Raw genomic sequence first — 16,744 nt, 5'->3', positions numbered from 1 at the left:
GCCCCTTTTAGTGGGTGTCCTCATCAACAGTGCTTAATTGTGAGCTTCTAAATAAGTTTTTAAAAAAGGTTCTATACTGGATTTTTATATCAGTATCTGTGCATATTCTTCTTTATAGTAGTGTCTATCACATGCAGTGAAATAGGTGTATAATGTCCCTTTAACTTGCAGTTATAGGCTCATGTGAGCAAAGGCTCAGAGTCTCTTTTTTTTTTTTTTTTTTTTTTTTTTAACGACCAAGGACGTGCCAGGCATGTCCTACAAAAAATGGTCGTTAACGACCAAGGACGTGCCTGGCACGTCCTCAGGGGTTTCAGGCGCTGGAAGCAATCATGATCGATATTGAGGCATCCTGCAGTACCCGAGAGAAAGAGAGACAGAGAAAGACAGAGACACCCTGTGGTCCTCTCTGCATCAGCCAGCAATGGTGCCGATCGTTGGTGGCATTGGAGAGAAAGGATGGAGGCAGGTGGATCTTCGCTGGTGGACTTCCGGTTAGCGGAGCTTATGGGTCCGGGAGTGTGCGCGAGGAGTGGGAGTGCCCGGGGGGGGGGGCACTCCCACTGGCGCGTAGGACTGCTACACTATTAGTACATATTTAGTCAAAGGGAAGGAGGGATCTGACAGGGGGAGGGGGGCAGCGTATTGAGGGGCAGTAGCTACACTACAGAAAAATGTTTTTTTATGTTTGTTATATATAAAAAAAAATTAAAAAAAGCCTTTTACTTTAGTACTGGCAGACTTTCTGCCAGTAGTTAAGATGACAGTGACAATTGTGAGGTGGGGGAAGGAAGAGAGCTGTTTGAGAGGGGTCAGGGACGGATCGGGGTAGGATGTGTCAGGTTGGAGGCTGGCCTCTACACTAAGGCTAAAATAAACCCTACAAGCTACCTCATTAACCCCTTCACTGCTAGGTATAATACAAGTGTGGTGCGCAGCGGCATTTAGCGACATTCTAATTACAGAAAAGCAATGCCAAAGCCATATATGTCTGCTATTTATGAATAAAGGGGATCCCAGATAAGCATTTACAACCATTTGTGCCATGATTGCACAAGCGGTTTGTAAATAATTTCAATGAGAAACCTAAAGTTTGTGAAAAAGTTTAGCGAAAAGGTGAACAATTTTTTTTTTTTTTTTTTATTTGATCGCATTTGGCAGTAAAATGGTGGCATGAAATTAGGGCTGGGCGATATGGGGGGGGGATTGCGATTTTTTTTTTTTATAAATTACTATAACACCTTAATTTTGCACACGTAGACTAGTGTTACTGTAGCATGAGAGTGGCCCATCGGAATTAAGCACCGACACCGGCTTTTTCATTACAGGTAGTGCTTTGGGATGGATCATGATACTTCCTGTTCTGTCACTACAGCTCCTGTGAGCCCCACGTCTTCACATCTGAGTGAAAATATTACCTTGTTCTAATGTTTAAAATGCACTGAGGTCCCTGGGAGGCAGCTTAGAAAATACTATTTCAAATTAAAACACAGTGCATAATAAAGCGGTACTTTATTAGCGTTTTAGCCTCTCAGCTGCCTCCCAGGGACCTCAATGCATTTTAAACATTAGAACAAGTTAATATTTTCCCTCAGATGTAAAGACGTGGGGCTCACAAGAACTGTAGTGACAGAACAGGAAGTATCATGATCCCACAGCACCGTCTAATGAAAAACCCGGTCTCGTGTCGGTGCTAAATTCCGATGGGCCACTCTCATGCTACAGTAACACCAGTCCACCAATCACCTGCTAGAGACACTTCCTTCTCAGTCTATGTCCCGCCCCTCCTCCCCGGGACCATCCCAGGAACGCCGACTGCCGAGAGGGAGAGTCACGTCACGTGTGCGCTCAGGATCTTCTCTTCAGTCACCGCTAAGCCTGTTGACATGGAGCGAGTGATGTCACTTCAGGGCGGGGCTAAAAATCACATACTCTTGCGGTTTTTAAATAGCGGCGATTACTACGATTAATCGTGCAGCCCTACATGAAATATACTAAAATGGGCCTAGATCAATACTTTTTTTTCCTTCATAAAAAAATAATAATAATAATAATAATAATAATAATAAATATATATATATACATACACACACACACACGTGAAGGGTTATTCAGGGATTCCTGACAGATATCGGTGTTACAATGTAACTATCCCCATTTTTTGAAGAAGAAAAAAAAAATGGTTTGGAAATAGCAAAGTGCTACTTGTACTTATTGCCCTATAACTTGCAAAAAAAGCAAAGAACATGTAAACATTGGGTATTTCTAAACTCAGGACAAAATTTAGAAACTATTTAGCATGGGTGTTTTTTGGTGGTTGTAGATGTGTAACAGATTTTGGGGGGTCAAATTTAGAAAAAGTGTGTTTTTTTTCATCATATTTTATAAAACAAAAATTGAAGTAAATTATATGATATGATGAAAATAATGGTATATTTAGAAAGTCCATTTAATGGCGAGAAAAACGGTATGATCATGCCTAATTCTCGTCCATAAGAAAGTCTCCATCTGATTGGAGCAATGCCACACGCTTTGTCATTGGTGTAATATCGGACTCTGTGAATTCTGCATCATATAGCTACTTAAGCCTCAAAAACGAAGAACCAATATGCATCCATAGATTAATCCATCAAATAAGTCATTCGTCAAACTGATGATTTCTTACTATGTACAAATTTATGGAGACATAAGAAACGCTAATAATATTATATAACAGAGGTAGTTTGTTATGTGGTTTGCGAGCTTAATATACTTTGTGTTAAGAGATGTAATATCCATACATAGATATGTATTCGTATATGATAAATACCAGCAAACCATCACTATACACTCAAACATATAATCCTATGCATACCTGTGTGTGCCGCAATATTCATATAATGGACTATACCCATATAAATTCAGTATTATTGAATCTCTTACACGCCTAGGGAAGTTGTAAATACATTACCCCTAGGATTGAGGATATGAGGATATAAAGTCATATATGATGGCCATTAGCTGTTACAACGTTAACTCCATATCAAGCACATCAGTAAAACACCATCAGTGTATCCTAAATGATGGAAATTATTTAGGTCAAAATTAAATTTTTAACGTGGGAAAAACAATAATACCAGGATGTAAAATAGAAATTATACAACTACCAGACACCCCAACCACAACCAGGTGGAAGCTGCTTGTTTGCTTCCAAACTAGGACAGTTGATAGGATTCCATATATCTAGTATGTTGTGTATCTATATACCATCCTAAAGATACGTTCCATCCCTAATCAATGATACTATACATAGCAACTGTATGTAAATTAGCCATGGATTCTAAGAGACTGTATACAACCAGCAGAATCCTCCAGGATAATAAGGCATGATAATCCACCAATGTCAAGGCGAGCGGCACTACTCCAATCGGAAGAATACTTTCTTATGGGCGTGAACCAAGCCCGTAACCGATTGAAGGACACGAAGGTGGAGTCTGGGAAAGATCCCGGATTGGCTACTAACCGGTGTTCTGGAGAGATATTAAGCTCCGAACATCGGAGCCTCGGCTTACTATTTTAGGCATTGAATGTGAAACATTGATAAAGGCTTTCTAATAGCCGAAACGCGTTTGTACAGCACGTTCTTTACTGGCTCATCCTATCACTCCAGCCACCTGATGCCGACGCTTCCAGTTATCGGCCAGGAAACAGAGGAGTGTTAGGAGAGCCCCCTTTGCTTTTATTATTGTTAAATAGGTGGTTGTGGGTAGTATAACTTATCCACTAGGGATGTTTATCCTAGTTTTAACACATGATTAATAAAGTATGAATGGTTTTACTTTACATCTCCTTTGAGAGTGAGTGCTACAGTAACCCCTTACCTTCCTGTCCCTTTGTTCGAATTATATTTTTGAGGGGTAGCACCGGAATTTTATAATTCCTATCTCACCTATTATTACAGTGTAGTGCCAGTTTGTTTTTCTTTGGTTCCGAGAAAAACGGTATATAATATATGTGGGTACAGTAAATGAGTAAGAGAAAAATTACAGCTAAACACAAATACCGCAGAAATGTAAAAACAGCCCTGGTCCTTAACGGTAAGAAAATTGAAAAATGGTCTGGTCACTAAGGGGTTAAAGGAACATTGGACTAACATTTTCTTCCCTTTAATTTGTCCCTGTTGTTCAATTTGACCGGCTGGAGTGTATTAAATTGTTCGCAAACAGCTCCTTTACCTTTATTTTATCATTTTAAATTGCTGCTTTGGGGGGTTGCAACAGGCACCAGAACTGAAAATATGTAGATATGTATACTAAGTAGAAAAGCTATGTAAACAGCATATAACATTGCAAAATAACCTCCCAGTGGGGGGTGATAGAGATAATTTTGCTACTGAAACACCCGTTATTGGTTGTTACACACCCACAGACTTAAATTAGCTTTTCTATACCTGTGTGTACCATAACCAGGTCTACTCTTTCTGCAGGGCCAGATCATTTAAAATGTGCCTATCCTTAATAATAAGTGAGTTTAATAAGCAAAAAACATCTGTCAAATACAAAAATCAATATGAAGGAACAATTTCCCATACATTTAATAATCTGCAGTAGGTTTAGCAAGTCATTTGGAACACATTAAAGGGATTTAAAAAAATTGTATAGTATAGTACAGTGTCCCTTTAAGTTAATACGAGGCCTGCACAGCTTATGCAATTCCAAAACACCAACATAAATGTTGCAATCTTTTGGAACTACAAAGATTCCTGTAGTGAGGTTAGACAGTACAAGATAAAAAAAAGGAAATCAACGTCACAAGCTTTAAGGACATACAACTATCCCCAGTGTGATACAGTGATAAAGGTCATTAATATTTAATGAGTTACAGAAACAGATCAATACTCACACTGGTCAAAATATTACAAAGATGAAAACGGTCAACTAAAAGAGTTTATGCAACTGGCAGATACGTGCACGGTAAAATGCTCTCTACAGCCGTTATGTAACCAATGAAAGAGGTAGCAAAAAAAAAAAAAAAAAAAAAAATTATATATACTGTATTTATATTATATAATGGCTATGTATTTAAAAAGGGCTATAAGTCAAAACTAAAACTTTCCAGATTCAGATAAAACATCTCAGATGACAAAATAAAAAAGTACAAATACTATTTGTAAATAACTTTAAAGGGACATTAAACACTTTGAGATAGTAATATAAAATTATAAATCGCTTATATAAAAAGAAGTCTGCAAATCGCTCATTATTTATTCTTTTCACCTTTTCATATTCTAAAATTGTGAGCTTTTCAGTTCCTGTTAGAAATGGAAGTGTACAACACTGTTATATACCACACAGCTATTGGCTGCACACTCTAGTGGCATATTTATAACTGTCCCTAATTGGCCACAACAGAGAAGGTAACCTAAGTTACAACATGGCAGCTCCCATTGTTTTATAAACACTAAAACTTTACTTATTTTGTCACTATTGAAACAACCATAAAACTTTAAAAAAACGCATCTACATTTTATTCTCAGGCTAATCTTTTCTTTGAATGCATACATTTAGTGTTTAATGTCGTTTTAATACACACCAGCAGGTAAAATTGCTCATTAAAAAGGGAGAACATTTTACAAAGCAATGTCCCTTTAAAGAGCACAACGCACTGCAGCTCCTATGCAGGAAAATGCCAATGGGCTAATCAGGAATGGCACAAGCATTTTAGCTGCTATGTCCCTTAAAAGGGACATGAAACCCAAACATTTTCTTTCATGATTCAGATAGAGAATACAGTTTTAAAACAACTTTCTAATTTACTTCTATTATCTAATTTGTTTCATTCTCTTGGTATCATATGTTGAAGGAACAGCAATGCACTACTGGTTTCTAACTGAATACATGGGTGAGCCAATGACAATCGTTATATATCTGCTGCCACCAATCAACAACGAGAACCTAGGTTATTTGCTGCTCCTGAGCTTGTCTAGATAAACCTTTCAGCAAAGGATAACATGAGAAGGAAGCAAAATAAATATTAGAAATAAATTGGAAAGTTGTTAAAATTTGTATTCTTGATCTGAATCAGAACTAGAAAAATGTGAGTTTTGTGTCTCTTTAACTCTTTTTATTGTAAGGCTATAAAAAGATATGTTGCAACTGTTATATCTCTTTAACACTACTAAGAGAACTAGAGATATCACAGACTTTAAAAGTAAAATAAATAAATATGGTCAAAAATGCTTAAAGGGACACTGAACCCAATTTTTTTTCTTTCCCGATTCAGACAGAGCATGCAATTTTAAGCAACTTTCTAATTTACTCCCATTATCAATTGTTCTTCGTTCTCTTGCTATCTTTATTTCAAAAAGGCACCTACAGGGTTTTTTTTGGTTCAGACCTCTGAGCAGTACTTTTTTATTGGTGGATGAATTTATCCACCAATCAGCAAGGACAACCCAGGTTGTTCACCAAAAATGGGCCAGCATCTAAACTTACATTCTTGCATTTCAAATAAAGATAGCAAGAGAACAAAGAAAATTTGACAATAGGAGTAAATTAGAAAGTTGCTTCAAATTTCATGCTCAATCTGAATCACAAAATAAAAAATGTGGGTTCAGTGTCCCTTAAAAGGGACATAATACTCATATGCTAAATCACTTGAAACTGATAGGAAAATATCACCTGAGTATCACTATGTAAAAAAGGAAGATATTTTACCTCACAATCTCCTCAGCTCAGCAGAGTAAGTTCTGTGTAAAAAGTTATACTCAGCTGCTCCCAGCTGCAGGTAAACAAATTTAAAAAAAAAAAATGAAGAAATGAACAGCAGCCAATCAGCATCAGCAGTGCTGAGGTCATGAACTCTTACTGTGATCTCATGAGATTTGACTTAACTCTCATGAGATTTCATAGTAAGCTTCCTTTACCTGATTGGTGAAATAATATGAGAGTGCACGATGCTAGTCCCTTCAGATGTCCCAGGACAAACACACTAAAATGCTGCTTAGAAATCCTTTACAATGGGAGGTGGCTACTGAGGAACTTTTGAGGTAAAATATCTTTCTTTTTTACATAGAGATGTTCAGGTGATATTTTCTAATCAGCTTTTTACAGCTATGCTGCATCACTTTCAAGTGTTTAAACATTTGGGTATTATGGCCCTTTAAAGAGCAAAAAGTAATTGTAACTTTCCATGATAAAAACAAATGGATTATATCTTAAAGGGACATTAAAGGGACACTGAACCCAATTAGATAGAGCATGCAATTTTAAGCCACTTTCTAATTTATTCCTATTATCAATTTTACTTCGTTCTCTTGCTATCTTTATTTTAAAAAGACATCTAAGCTTTTTTTTTATTCAGAGCTCTGGACAGCACTTTTTTATTGGAAGATGAGTTTATCCACCAATCAGCAAGAACAACCCAGGTTGATCACCAAAAATGGGCCGGCATCTAAACTTAATTTCTTGCATTTCAAATAAAGATACCAAGAGAATGAAGAAAATTTGATAATAGGAGTAAATTAGAAAGTTGCTTAAAATGTCATGCTCTATATGAGCCACAAAAGAAAATATTTGGGTACAGTGTCCCTTTAAACACTAAATAAATGCTAGATAGAATGATACATTCAAAGAAAAGATTAGTCCATGACTAACATGTAGATGTATTTTTTAAAGTTTCATTAGTTGTTTAAAAAGTGACAAAATAAGTGTAAAGTTTTAGTGTCTATAAAACACTGGGAGCTGCCATGTTGTAACTTGTGTTACCTTCTCTGCTGTGGCCAATTAGGGTCAGTTATAAATAGGTCACTAGAGTGTGCAGCCAATGGTTGTGCTGGATTTAACAGTGTTCTGCACTTCCATTTCAGGAACTGAAAAGCTCACAATTTCACAATGGAATTACAGGCAAAGAGGACAAAATAAATAATAAAAGTATATTGCAGAGCTGTTTTATATATACACAATTTATCATTTTATATTACCATCTCAAAGTGTTTAATGCCCCTTTAAAGCTTTTATAGGATTAGCAGCTATGATACGGTTCTTCATATTTCTTACCATTGCTCTTAAAGGATTTCTCTCCATCCTCTACCCTTCTCACACTATCTTCTTTTTCTGTAGACCTGGAAATCGAGCGGCGACTGCGCAGGACACGGCCACCTTCTTCAGACATGTTGAAGTGCTAGTAAGACAAAAGAATTGCAATGCGTGAACTATATGTGTTCTTGTTAGCAAACAACACAAAACAAAAAAAAACAAAAAAAAACACTGCCCTGAAGCTTTTCAGCCACAGGTTATATTAAAAATATGTAACAGAAAAGGCTCAAGTCAGTAGAAAGTGAAGGAGAAGTATCATATTGTGCATTGAGGTGCTCATACAGGATGTTATTATGTGGAGTTCTGAACAAGAGCAAAGTTAAACAAATATTGACATTATTTTGGCCTGCCTGGGCAGTTATATTCAGACACAAACACATTCTGCACACTGGAAAGAGGCCATAGAACGAAAATGACACATTGTGTTTTTGGCAAACTCTACATTAAATGTTATTGTATACTCAGAATAACTAATATAAAAAACACTGGGGAAAGATGTCACCAACCTTTAGAAGCATATCGTTTTAGCTTTGCAATGCACATTTAAAAGGGGCGACCCAGAGCTGTGGGGGCATAAAGTGGCAAGAAAGTTTACAATAAATTTTATTTAAAAGTCAGATTAGTACAGAAGCACTAGATGCTAAATCTCATCCTAACCAGTGTAAATACTATGCTTGTGTTCCATCTATATAACCCCAGAACCGATTGACCTGTTAGATCTAACGATAGGTGACTTATTGCAACATATTAACAAGCTGAGAACGTATTTTGTTGTCACTGCACAGCCGTATATGTTCTGCTGACAGGGACACACTGTAATTTACTGCTCCTTTGCTTGGGAGTGATTCACATATCATTTTAATGATACAATGGAAATTCATGTTATCAATCACTATCAGGATCCATTTATTGCAAGCATGGGATAATGATTTGCCATAAGGGTTAAGTCCATGAGATTTCTAGATTAATATCAACTTTTCATACAATTGGATGACGCTACAGAAAAAGTAAGCAGTTACTGTTGTATTAAAAGAATTATTCTTTTTACCTTAGTCTCTAAAATTAATCCAGAATACGTAGGTACTGGATAATGCACTTGTTTACGGTAACAGAAATGCAAAATTAACTTAAAGGAAAATGATAGTGAATTTGAGAGATTACCAGGCCACGTTATCAGACTGATAACCAGTCACTAAGGAAGGTCAGAATGGGGACATGTAATATAATTTCATAATTATCAAGGTTTACAATAAACCATAACGACTGAAGTGGAAGACATGGTGTGAGTGGCTTATTTTTAATAAACCTAATAACTGTAAAAAGCCGACTAAACCCTAAGGAATGAGAATATATGCAAAGGAAATGAACATAGGGGACAAAATGCTTAGACTTCTTTAGTATTTTTTATTTTTTTTTAAGTTTTTACTGCAGTCACATGTGCAGACAGGCACTGACTAGTAGTTACGCTCGGTACAAAGAGCATACTTACTAATCAGCACCCCTGTTAGCGCAGACTGGCACTATACAGACCCAGAAAACTACCACAAAAAGAATCTTGGCAATTATTCAGTTTACAAAACACAAGTCACGGCTGTCTTTTTGAGCAGGCACGCTGTTAAAAGGGATATGAAACATTGTTGTAGTGAGATAAGGGAGCAACTAAAATAAAACAAGTTCTACTGTCACATGATTTTTCCAGCAAAAGCCCTCTACTGAGCATGGGCAAGGACTGGAGCTAGTGCACGTCTCCTAGAAACCACTTTAAAGGGAAAGCAACTCCTTTGCCTTCCTGTAGAGACCACAACCCCCTCCCCCTGTGGGACTGTGACATGAAGTAATAGACCCTGCAGAAATGTTTATTAAAAAAAATAATTTTAAAATGATGAATACTATTACAATGATTCTATTAAAGGGACAGTCTACACCTTGGTCATCTTAAAGTTTTACCTTAGATTAAGCTGCAAAAAGACTTGTGCACCTTTTCTATATCATGCAGCAGGAACAGTAAGAAAGTTATTTTAAAATGATTTTTGTTTCTGGCCACTTTGAAATGGCTGTCAAGCTCAGCCCACTGATGACATCATTATCTGGGCTGCAAATGGCATCCAATAACAAAAGGCTCACTGGTTGTATTCAACAGACTTGTCAATGCTATTCAGTGGAGAGCCTAGATGCAGCCCAGATTGTGATGTCATCAGTGGGTGGAGCTTGGCAGCCATTTCAAACTGGCCAGAAACACTATTCATTTTAAAATAACTTTTTTACTGTTCCTGCTGCATGATATAGAAAGGGTGTAGGAGGCAGATTAATCTAAGGTAAGAATTAAGGAAGACTAAGGTGTAGACTGTCCCTTTAAGTATAACAACATTTAGTACTTTTTATTACAACAATGAAACAGTATGTTTTATATCTCAAAATGCTGCTGCACAGAGATATTCTCCTCATGCCTGTACTCAAAGGCTTTTTACTAAAACAGGTTTTGGGTTTCCAATCCCTTTAAGGTGGAGTATACTTAATTATACAGGATGTATTCCAGCCTCTCTGAAGGGGAGCTGGAAAAAAAAACAACCAATTTTACAGAAAATTACATTATTTTTACAATACTTTAACATTTTATGGGGATTTTTATTTTAAATGTAATGTCCCTTTAACAGACTTGAGTGAAGGTCCGTTCATCACATAGTATGTAGTTTATTCTGCGTTAGACCTTGATACTGCAAATTCCTATCCCAGCAAATGTGCATTGTTACAGCGGACTAAAACAATACAATTCCCAGCTTGTTTATTGTATTTGGTTTCTAGGAGAGGACAACCTGATGATATACTTACTAATCAATATGAATACTGAGAGGTCATGCACACAATTTAAAGAGACAAACACCCTGTAATCACAAGATTTTTCTGCAGTGTAATATTTTGTCAGAATGCATTAACACCTTGTTTATTGCAGTGTTTTTTTCAATACCCACCAGGAGTCAATCTAGACATATTGGAGTAGACAAGGGTAGCGGCTGTCATTTTGTCTGCAAAATCTCACCTGTTTAACAGTTTCTTATCAGACCAACAATACTGCTAAGTTAGGAACAGATACGTGGCAGGCTTAGGCTTGTGAAGTCCGTTGTGCACTACCAATTCTCATAATTGGAAAACTCACAATTTTCACACTTAAAGGGAGACCCATTTTTTTTCTCTTTCATGATTCAAACAGAGCATGCAATTTTAAACACTGTTCTAATATACTTCTAAGTTTTTCTTCGTACTCTTTGTATCTTTGGTTGAAAAAGCAGGGATGTATGATTAGGAGCACTATATGGCAACAGCTTTGCAAAAATGTTATTCATATGCAAGAGCACTAGATGGCAGCAATATTTCCTGCCATGCAGTCTTCCTGATGCCTACCTAGGTATATCTTTAAAAGGGATAGGAAAGTCAAAATTAAACTTGCATGATTCGGATAGAGCATGTCATTTTAAAGGGACACTGTACCCCAAAAAATTATTTTGTGATTCAGATAGAGCATGCAATTTTAAGCAACTTTCTAATTTACTCCTATTATCAATTTTTCTTCGTTCTCTTGCTATCTTTATATGAAAAAGAAGGCATCTAAGCTTTTTTTCTTGGTTCAGCACTCTGGACAGCAGTTTTTGATTGGTGGATGAATTTATCCACCAATCAGCAAGGACAACCTAGGTTGTTCACCAAAAATGGGCCGGCATCTAAACTTACATTCTTGCATTTCAAATAAAGATACCAAGAGAATAAAGAAGATTTGATAATAGGAGTAAATTAGAAAGTTGCTTAAAATTGCATGCTCTATCTGAATCATGAAAGAAAATTTTTGGGTACAGTGTCCCTTTAAGACACTTTTAAAATTCACTTCTATTTTCAAAATGTGCTTTGTTCTCTTGGTATCCCTTGTTGAAAAAGAATATGCACATATCTTACACTAGTGGGAGCTGCTGCCGATTGGTGCCTGCACACATTTGTCTCTTGTGATTGGCTAACTAGATGTGATCAGCTAGCTGACAGTAGTGCAATGCTGTTCTTTCTGCAAAGGATAACAAGAGAATGAAGCACATTTTATAATAGAAGTTAACTGGAAAGTTGTTTGAAAATGTTCTATCTGAATCGTGAAAGAACATTTTGGGGTTTCCTGTCCATTTAACACAGAATATCATGGGAACAAAGAAAATTTGAAAATAAAAGTAAATTTAAAACTTTCTTTTTTTATTTTATATATTCTATGCTCTGTCTGCATCACAGAAGAACATGTTTGGGTTTCATATCCCTTTAACATTACTGAAGGAGGGGTTAAAATAAATAAAAGAGTTTTGCAAAGTCATTATTTTTTTAAACTATACACGATTAATCACAATTTTAAGAGGTGTAATTCCCTAAAAATAAGTATAAATAAAAACATTACAATATTTTTAAAATATAACTGTTAAGCTATTCAAAGCAGGGTGATTATCTTAAAGGGACAGTCTACACCAGAATTTGTATTGTTTAAAAAGATAGATAATCCCTTTATTACACATTCCCCAGCTTTGCATAACCAACACACTTTTTACCTCTGTGATTATCTTGTATCTAAGCCCCCTTATTTCAGTTCTTTTGACAGACATCCATTTTAGCCAATCAGAGCGGGCTCACCGGAACTGTGTGTGCGTCAGCACAGTGTTATCTATATGACACACATGAACTAACACCCTCTAGTCTTAAAAACAGTCAAAATGCCCTGAAATAAGAGGCGGCCTTCAAGGACTTAGAAATTAGCATATGAACCTCCTAGGTTTAGCTTTCAACTAAGAATACCAAGAGAACAAAGCAAAATTGGTGATAACAGAAAATTGTTTAAAATTACATTCTTTATCTGAATCATGAAAGTTTATTTTGGACTAGACTGTCCCTTTAATTATTAATTTGTGTTGTCAAACTCATGTAAAGTTTTCTTCTATAGAAGGGTCATGTCTTGCATTCCCAATCCCTCGTATACTCACAGCTACTGAATACATTTTCTAATACTTTTACACTATGGGAGCGGTCAGAAGGGTGGAAATTGAATATTGGGTCCCAAATTAAAGGGACAGTCTAGTATAAATTAAACTTTCATTATTCAGATAGGACTTTCCAATTTACTTTTATCATCAAATTTGCTTTTTTCTCTTGGTATTCTTAGTTTAAACTAAACACAGGTAGGCTCATATGCTAATTTCTAAGCCTTTGATGGCTGCCTCTTATCACATGCTTTTTAAATCTCTTTTCAACACAAAGAGACAGAAAGTACACATGGGCCATATAGATAATACTGTGTTCAGGCACAGGGGGTTATTTAAGATTTAGCACAAAACAATGCTAAATTTAAGACAATAGGTAATAAACAGTCACAGTCATGTGATCAGGGGGCTGGAAGAAGGTTCCTAGATACAAGGTAATCACAGGAGGTAAAACATATTTATATAACTGTTGGTTGTGCAAAACTGGGGAATGGGTAATAAAGGGATTATCTATCTTTTAAAACAATAACAGTTCTATGGTAAACTGTCCCTTTAACAACTGAAATTAGAAAACAGATGTACAGGGCAGTGATGTCACACAAAAAGTTAATCTTAAAAAAGGAACATGTAATCCAAAATTATTCTTTCAGGATTCAGATATAGCACATGATTTGAAACAACTTTACTTTTATTATCAAAATTAGCTTTTGGACATCCTTTGTTGAAGAAGAAGCAATGCACTACTGGGAGCTAGCTCAACGCATCAGATGAGCCAATGACAAAGAGCATATACTATCTCCCAGTTGTGCATTGCTGCTCCGTGCATTGCTGCTCCTGAGCCTACCTAGGTATGCTTTTCAACAAAGGATATCAAGAGAATAAAGAAATTTGATTATATAAGTTATCAGAAAAGAGTTTTGAAATTGCATGTTCTATCTGAACCATGATTCTTTTTTTTTTACTGTAACTTTACTGAGAACGTTCTGCAAAAGATCCATGTGGCACGATTCTCTTGGGCACTGACATTTAGGAAAGTATCTCAACTTATAATGTACCTGTTTGGTTTAAAGTCTCAAAAGCTTAAAAATAAAATAATAATTAGAACTTACACACAAAAAAAGATACATAAAATGGAATATGTATAGGAAATAATGCAATGACTTTTTTTCTATACAGAAACATTGTAACATTTAAAACTATTTGATCAGTTTATGTTCTTGTAACAGGGGCACATTGGTGTTGATCACACAGACTCATACTAAAAAATAACATTTCCTGAGGATAAAATTAACATTATTTAATAGAGGATCTTATGGTAGTTTAACCAACAGTGCAACTGATACACAATACCAGTAACATCACCATCTATGAATCAATAATAAACCAGTAGATGACACTAATAGTTGATATATATATATAAAATCTACTGCTGTATAATATATACTGCTATATAATTGATAAGCAGCGCCAGTGAAGTTAGTACAGCACCAGGCTAAGGGCATGTGAGGTCCCATTCATTACAGGGTACAGCCTCTCACTCACACACAGCCGGATACACTACACACTTGAGGGTATTTACCTGCCTCACTCCCGGACAAGACTGCTGGGGACCCCAGTACCAACTCCCCTCCCTACAGGGTATCCGTGTCCGCTGTTGCTGATCTTCCTGCTCGTTTCAATGAAACCAACACTTCTGTATCAAGTGAACCGCTCTGGCTGCTAAATGCGCACTCTATGGTACCTCTGATGCTCTCTGCCCATTAAGAGCAGAAGACTTTGGTTTAAAGCAACGTTGCGCATGCGCGCTAGAATAGATAAGACTTTGCGCATGCGCACTATCGATGTTAAATGTGTGAAACGTTTACTGAGGGAATTTCCTTTCTGTTTATTCAGTCTCACCCGGGGACATATTTGTAATGGATCCCAGCCAGATAAGCAGCCTGCAAAATTCATGTAAATTATTTTAAGTATTAATAGGAGAGGAAATAGCAAATGCTCAGAGACGCTGGAGGGTGACTCACTGATGCATAACGTGACATCATTATGGCTTCTTTACATTTCACTCACACTCTGGTCTCGCAGGCCTCTCTGTAGTTTATGTTATATGGCTCATTGTATCCAGGGGCCACTGACTAAGTGTTCTTCTCCCATGGGGGCCACTGGCTAAGTGTTCTTCTCCCATGCTCTAGAACTGGATATACTAGAACCTGGAAGTGACATTTACCCCAGTAGTAGTGTATGGTAGGAGATGTCATTTACAATAGACAAGACAGTGTATATATTTATCTTGTGAGCGTTCTGGATCTGAATAAAAAGTGACATTTAACAAGCAGTGTATAATGGGAGTCTACACTGGACAATGCCTGCTTGTCTTCATATTTATCTTGTGAGTGCCTGTATAGATCACCAACCACTTAATGGGGCCAAATTAATAATTTACCTAATAAGGGAGGGCCAGATTAACTCTTTGATGACATGGTTAAGGTGTCTACATCGGAACAACATTCCAATGTAAACGAATTGAAACCCCGCAATCGTGCACGCGATCACAATACTTCAATGATGGCATCTGGTGAGGGGGGCGTCCCTATGACGCTAGGCATGCCCTCCAGACCGCAATCGCATCCTGGAAGCGCCATTGGCTTCAGGACAGCCAAACGGTTAGGACGTTCTATTTCGTCCTAAAGGCGCTAAAGCCCAGCGCGGTTAGGACGAAATAGAAAGTTGTAACGGTGTTACAAGGTTAAACTATTTTGAGTTCCGCATATCGCCCCAGGGCTGGTACTTTGAAACCACTGTTCTATGGGGATGTGCTCTAAAACTCATGTTTGTTGTAATTAGGGTTGCACCGATACCGATACTAGTATCGGTACCGATACCAAGTACTTGCATGAGTACTTGTACTCGTGCAAATGCACCGATACTTAAACCGATACCTCCACTTACTACCCATATGCTATCTTGTGGTGTTTTTTTCAAACTGCATGTTCCCATTTCATTTAAAGCTGGAGTGGGGAATAAACTAAAAATTGTTTACTACTGTTCTGCCAATACAAATTACTCTTATTTGTATTATTGTAGGAGAGATCACTGTACTGCATTCAGACAAACCCCTGAAGTACTGGGCAGTTAATAAACTGAGATTTCCAGCTCTGGCTAAAATGGCCCAAAAATATCTTTCTGCCCCATGCAGTAGTGTGGAAAGTTGAACCTCCTTACTGATAGCAAAAACAGACTTATAGCTGAACATGCAGAGATGCTTCTGTTCTGTTCCTTAAAAAGAACTTGCCACTAACTTTTGAAAAATTATTCTAATTGCTAGATTGCCTTTTATACTGCTAGTTCTCATCTTGCACAATTATGTTCAAAACATACTGTACTCTGAGGAACATCTTAGCTTATACAATTGCAGGAAGAGTACTCATAGGAAAAATAAAGCTAATCCCAATGAACACTCATCCTGCAATTATAGGACTAGATTTAGATTACATTTTATTGGTAAGCTTTACCAATGCTCTGTTCACATTTCCAACTCCATAGCCTTTAATGGAGTAGGACGTGTAATGAGAGCATTGGTAAAGCTTACCAGTCAAATGTAATCTAGCCCATAGAGTTGTTCACCATGATTAAACAGTATTCTGTTCTATTTTTTACTGTATGGCACTTTTGGTT

The 16,744-nt window shown here is 36.9% G+C and overlaps 1 protein-coding gene across 1 annotated transcript in view; it reads right to left on the bottom strand.

Annotated features, from left to right (window-relative positions):
- The window catches only part of SOAT1 (sterol O-acyltransferase 1), a 71,102-nt gene extending 56,269 nt beyond the window's left edge, over nt 1-14,833 (bottom strand). Inside the window, exons 1-2 of the mRNA XM_053693929.1 lie at nt 14,652-14,833; nt 8,037-8,160 (exon numbers count right to left, since the gene is read on the bottom strand). Coding sequence (XP_053549904.1) covers nt 8,037-8,151 — 115 coding nt within the window. The 5' untranslated portion in view covers nt 8,152-8,160; nt 14,652-14,833. The remainder of the gene's footprint in view (nt 1-8,036; nt 8,161-14,651) is intronic.
- Between the last annotated feature and the right edge of the window lie 1,911 nt (nt 14,834-16,744).

The sequence above is a fragment of the Bombina bombina genome, chromosome 10 (assembly GCF_027579735.1).
Source record: "Bombina bombina isolate aBomBom1 chromosome 10, aBomBom1.pri, whole genome shotgun sequence".
Classification (NCBI taxonomy): Eukaryota; Metazoa; Chordata; class Amphibia; order Anura; family Bombinatoridae; genus Bombina; species Bombina bombina.
The sequence above is the reverse complement of the archived record's forward strand: the minus strand, read 5'-3'. Positions and strand labels throughout refer to the sequence as shown.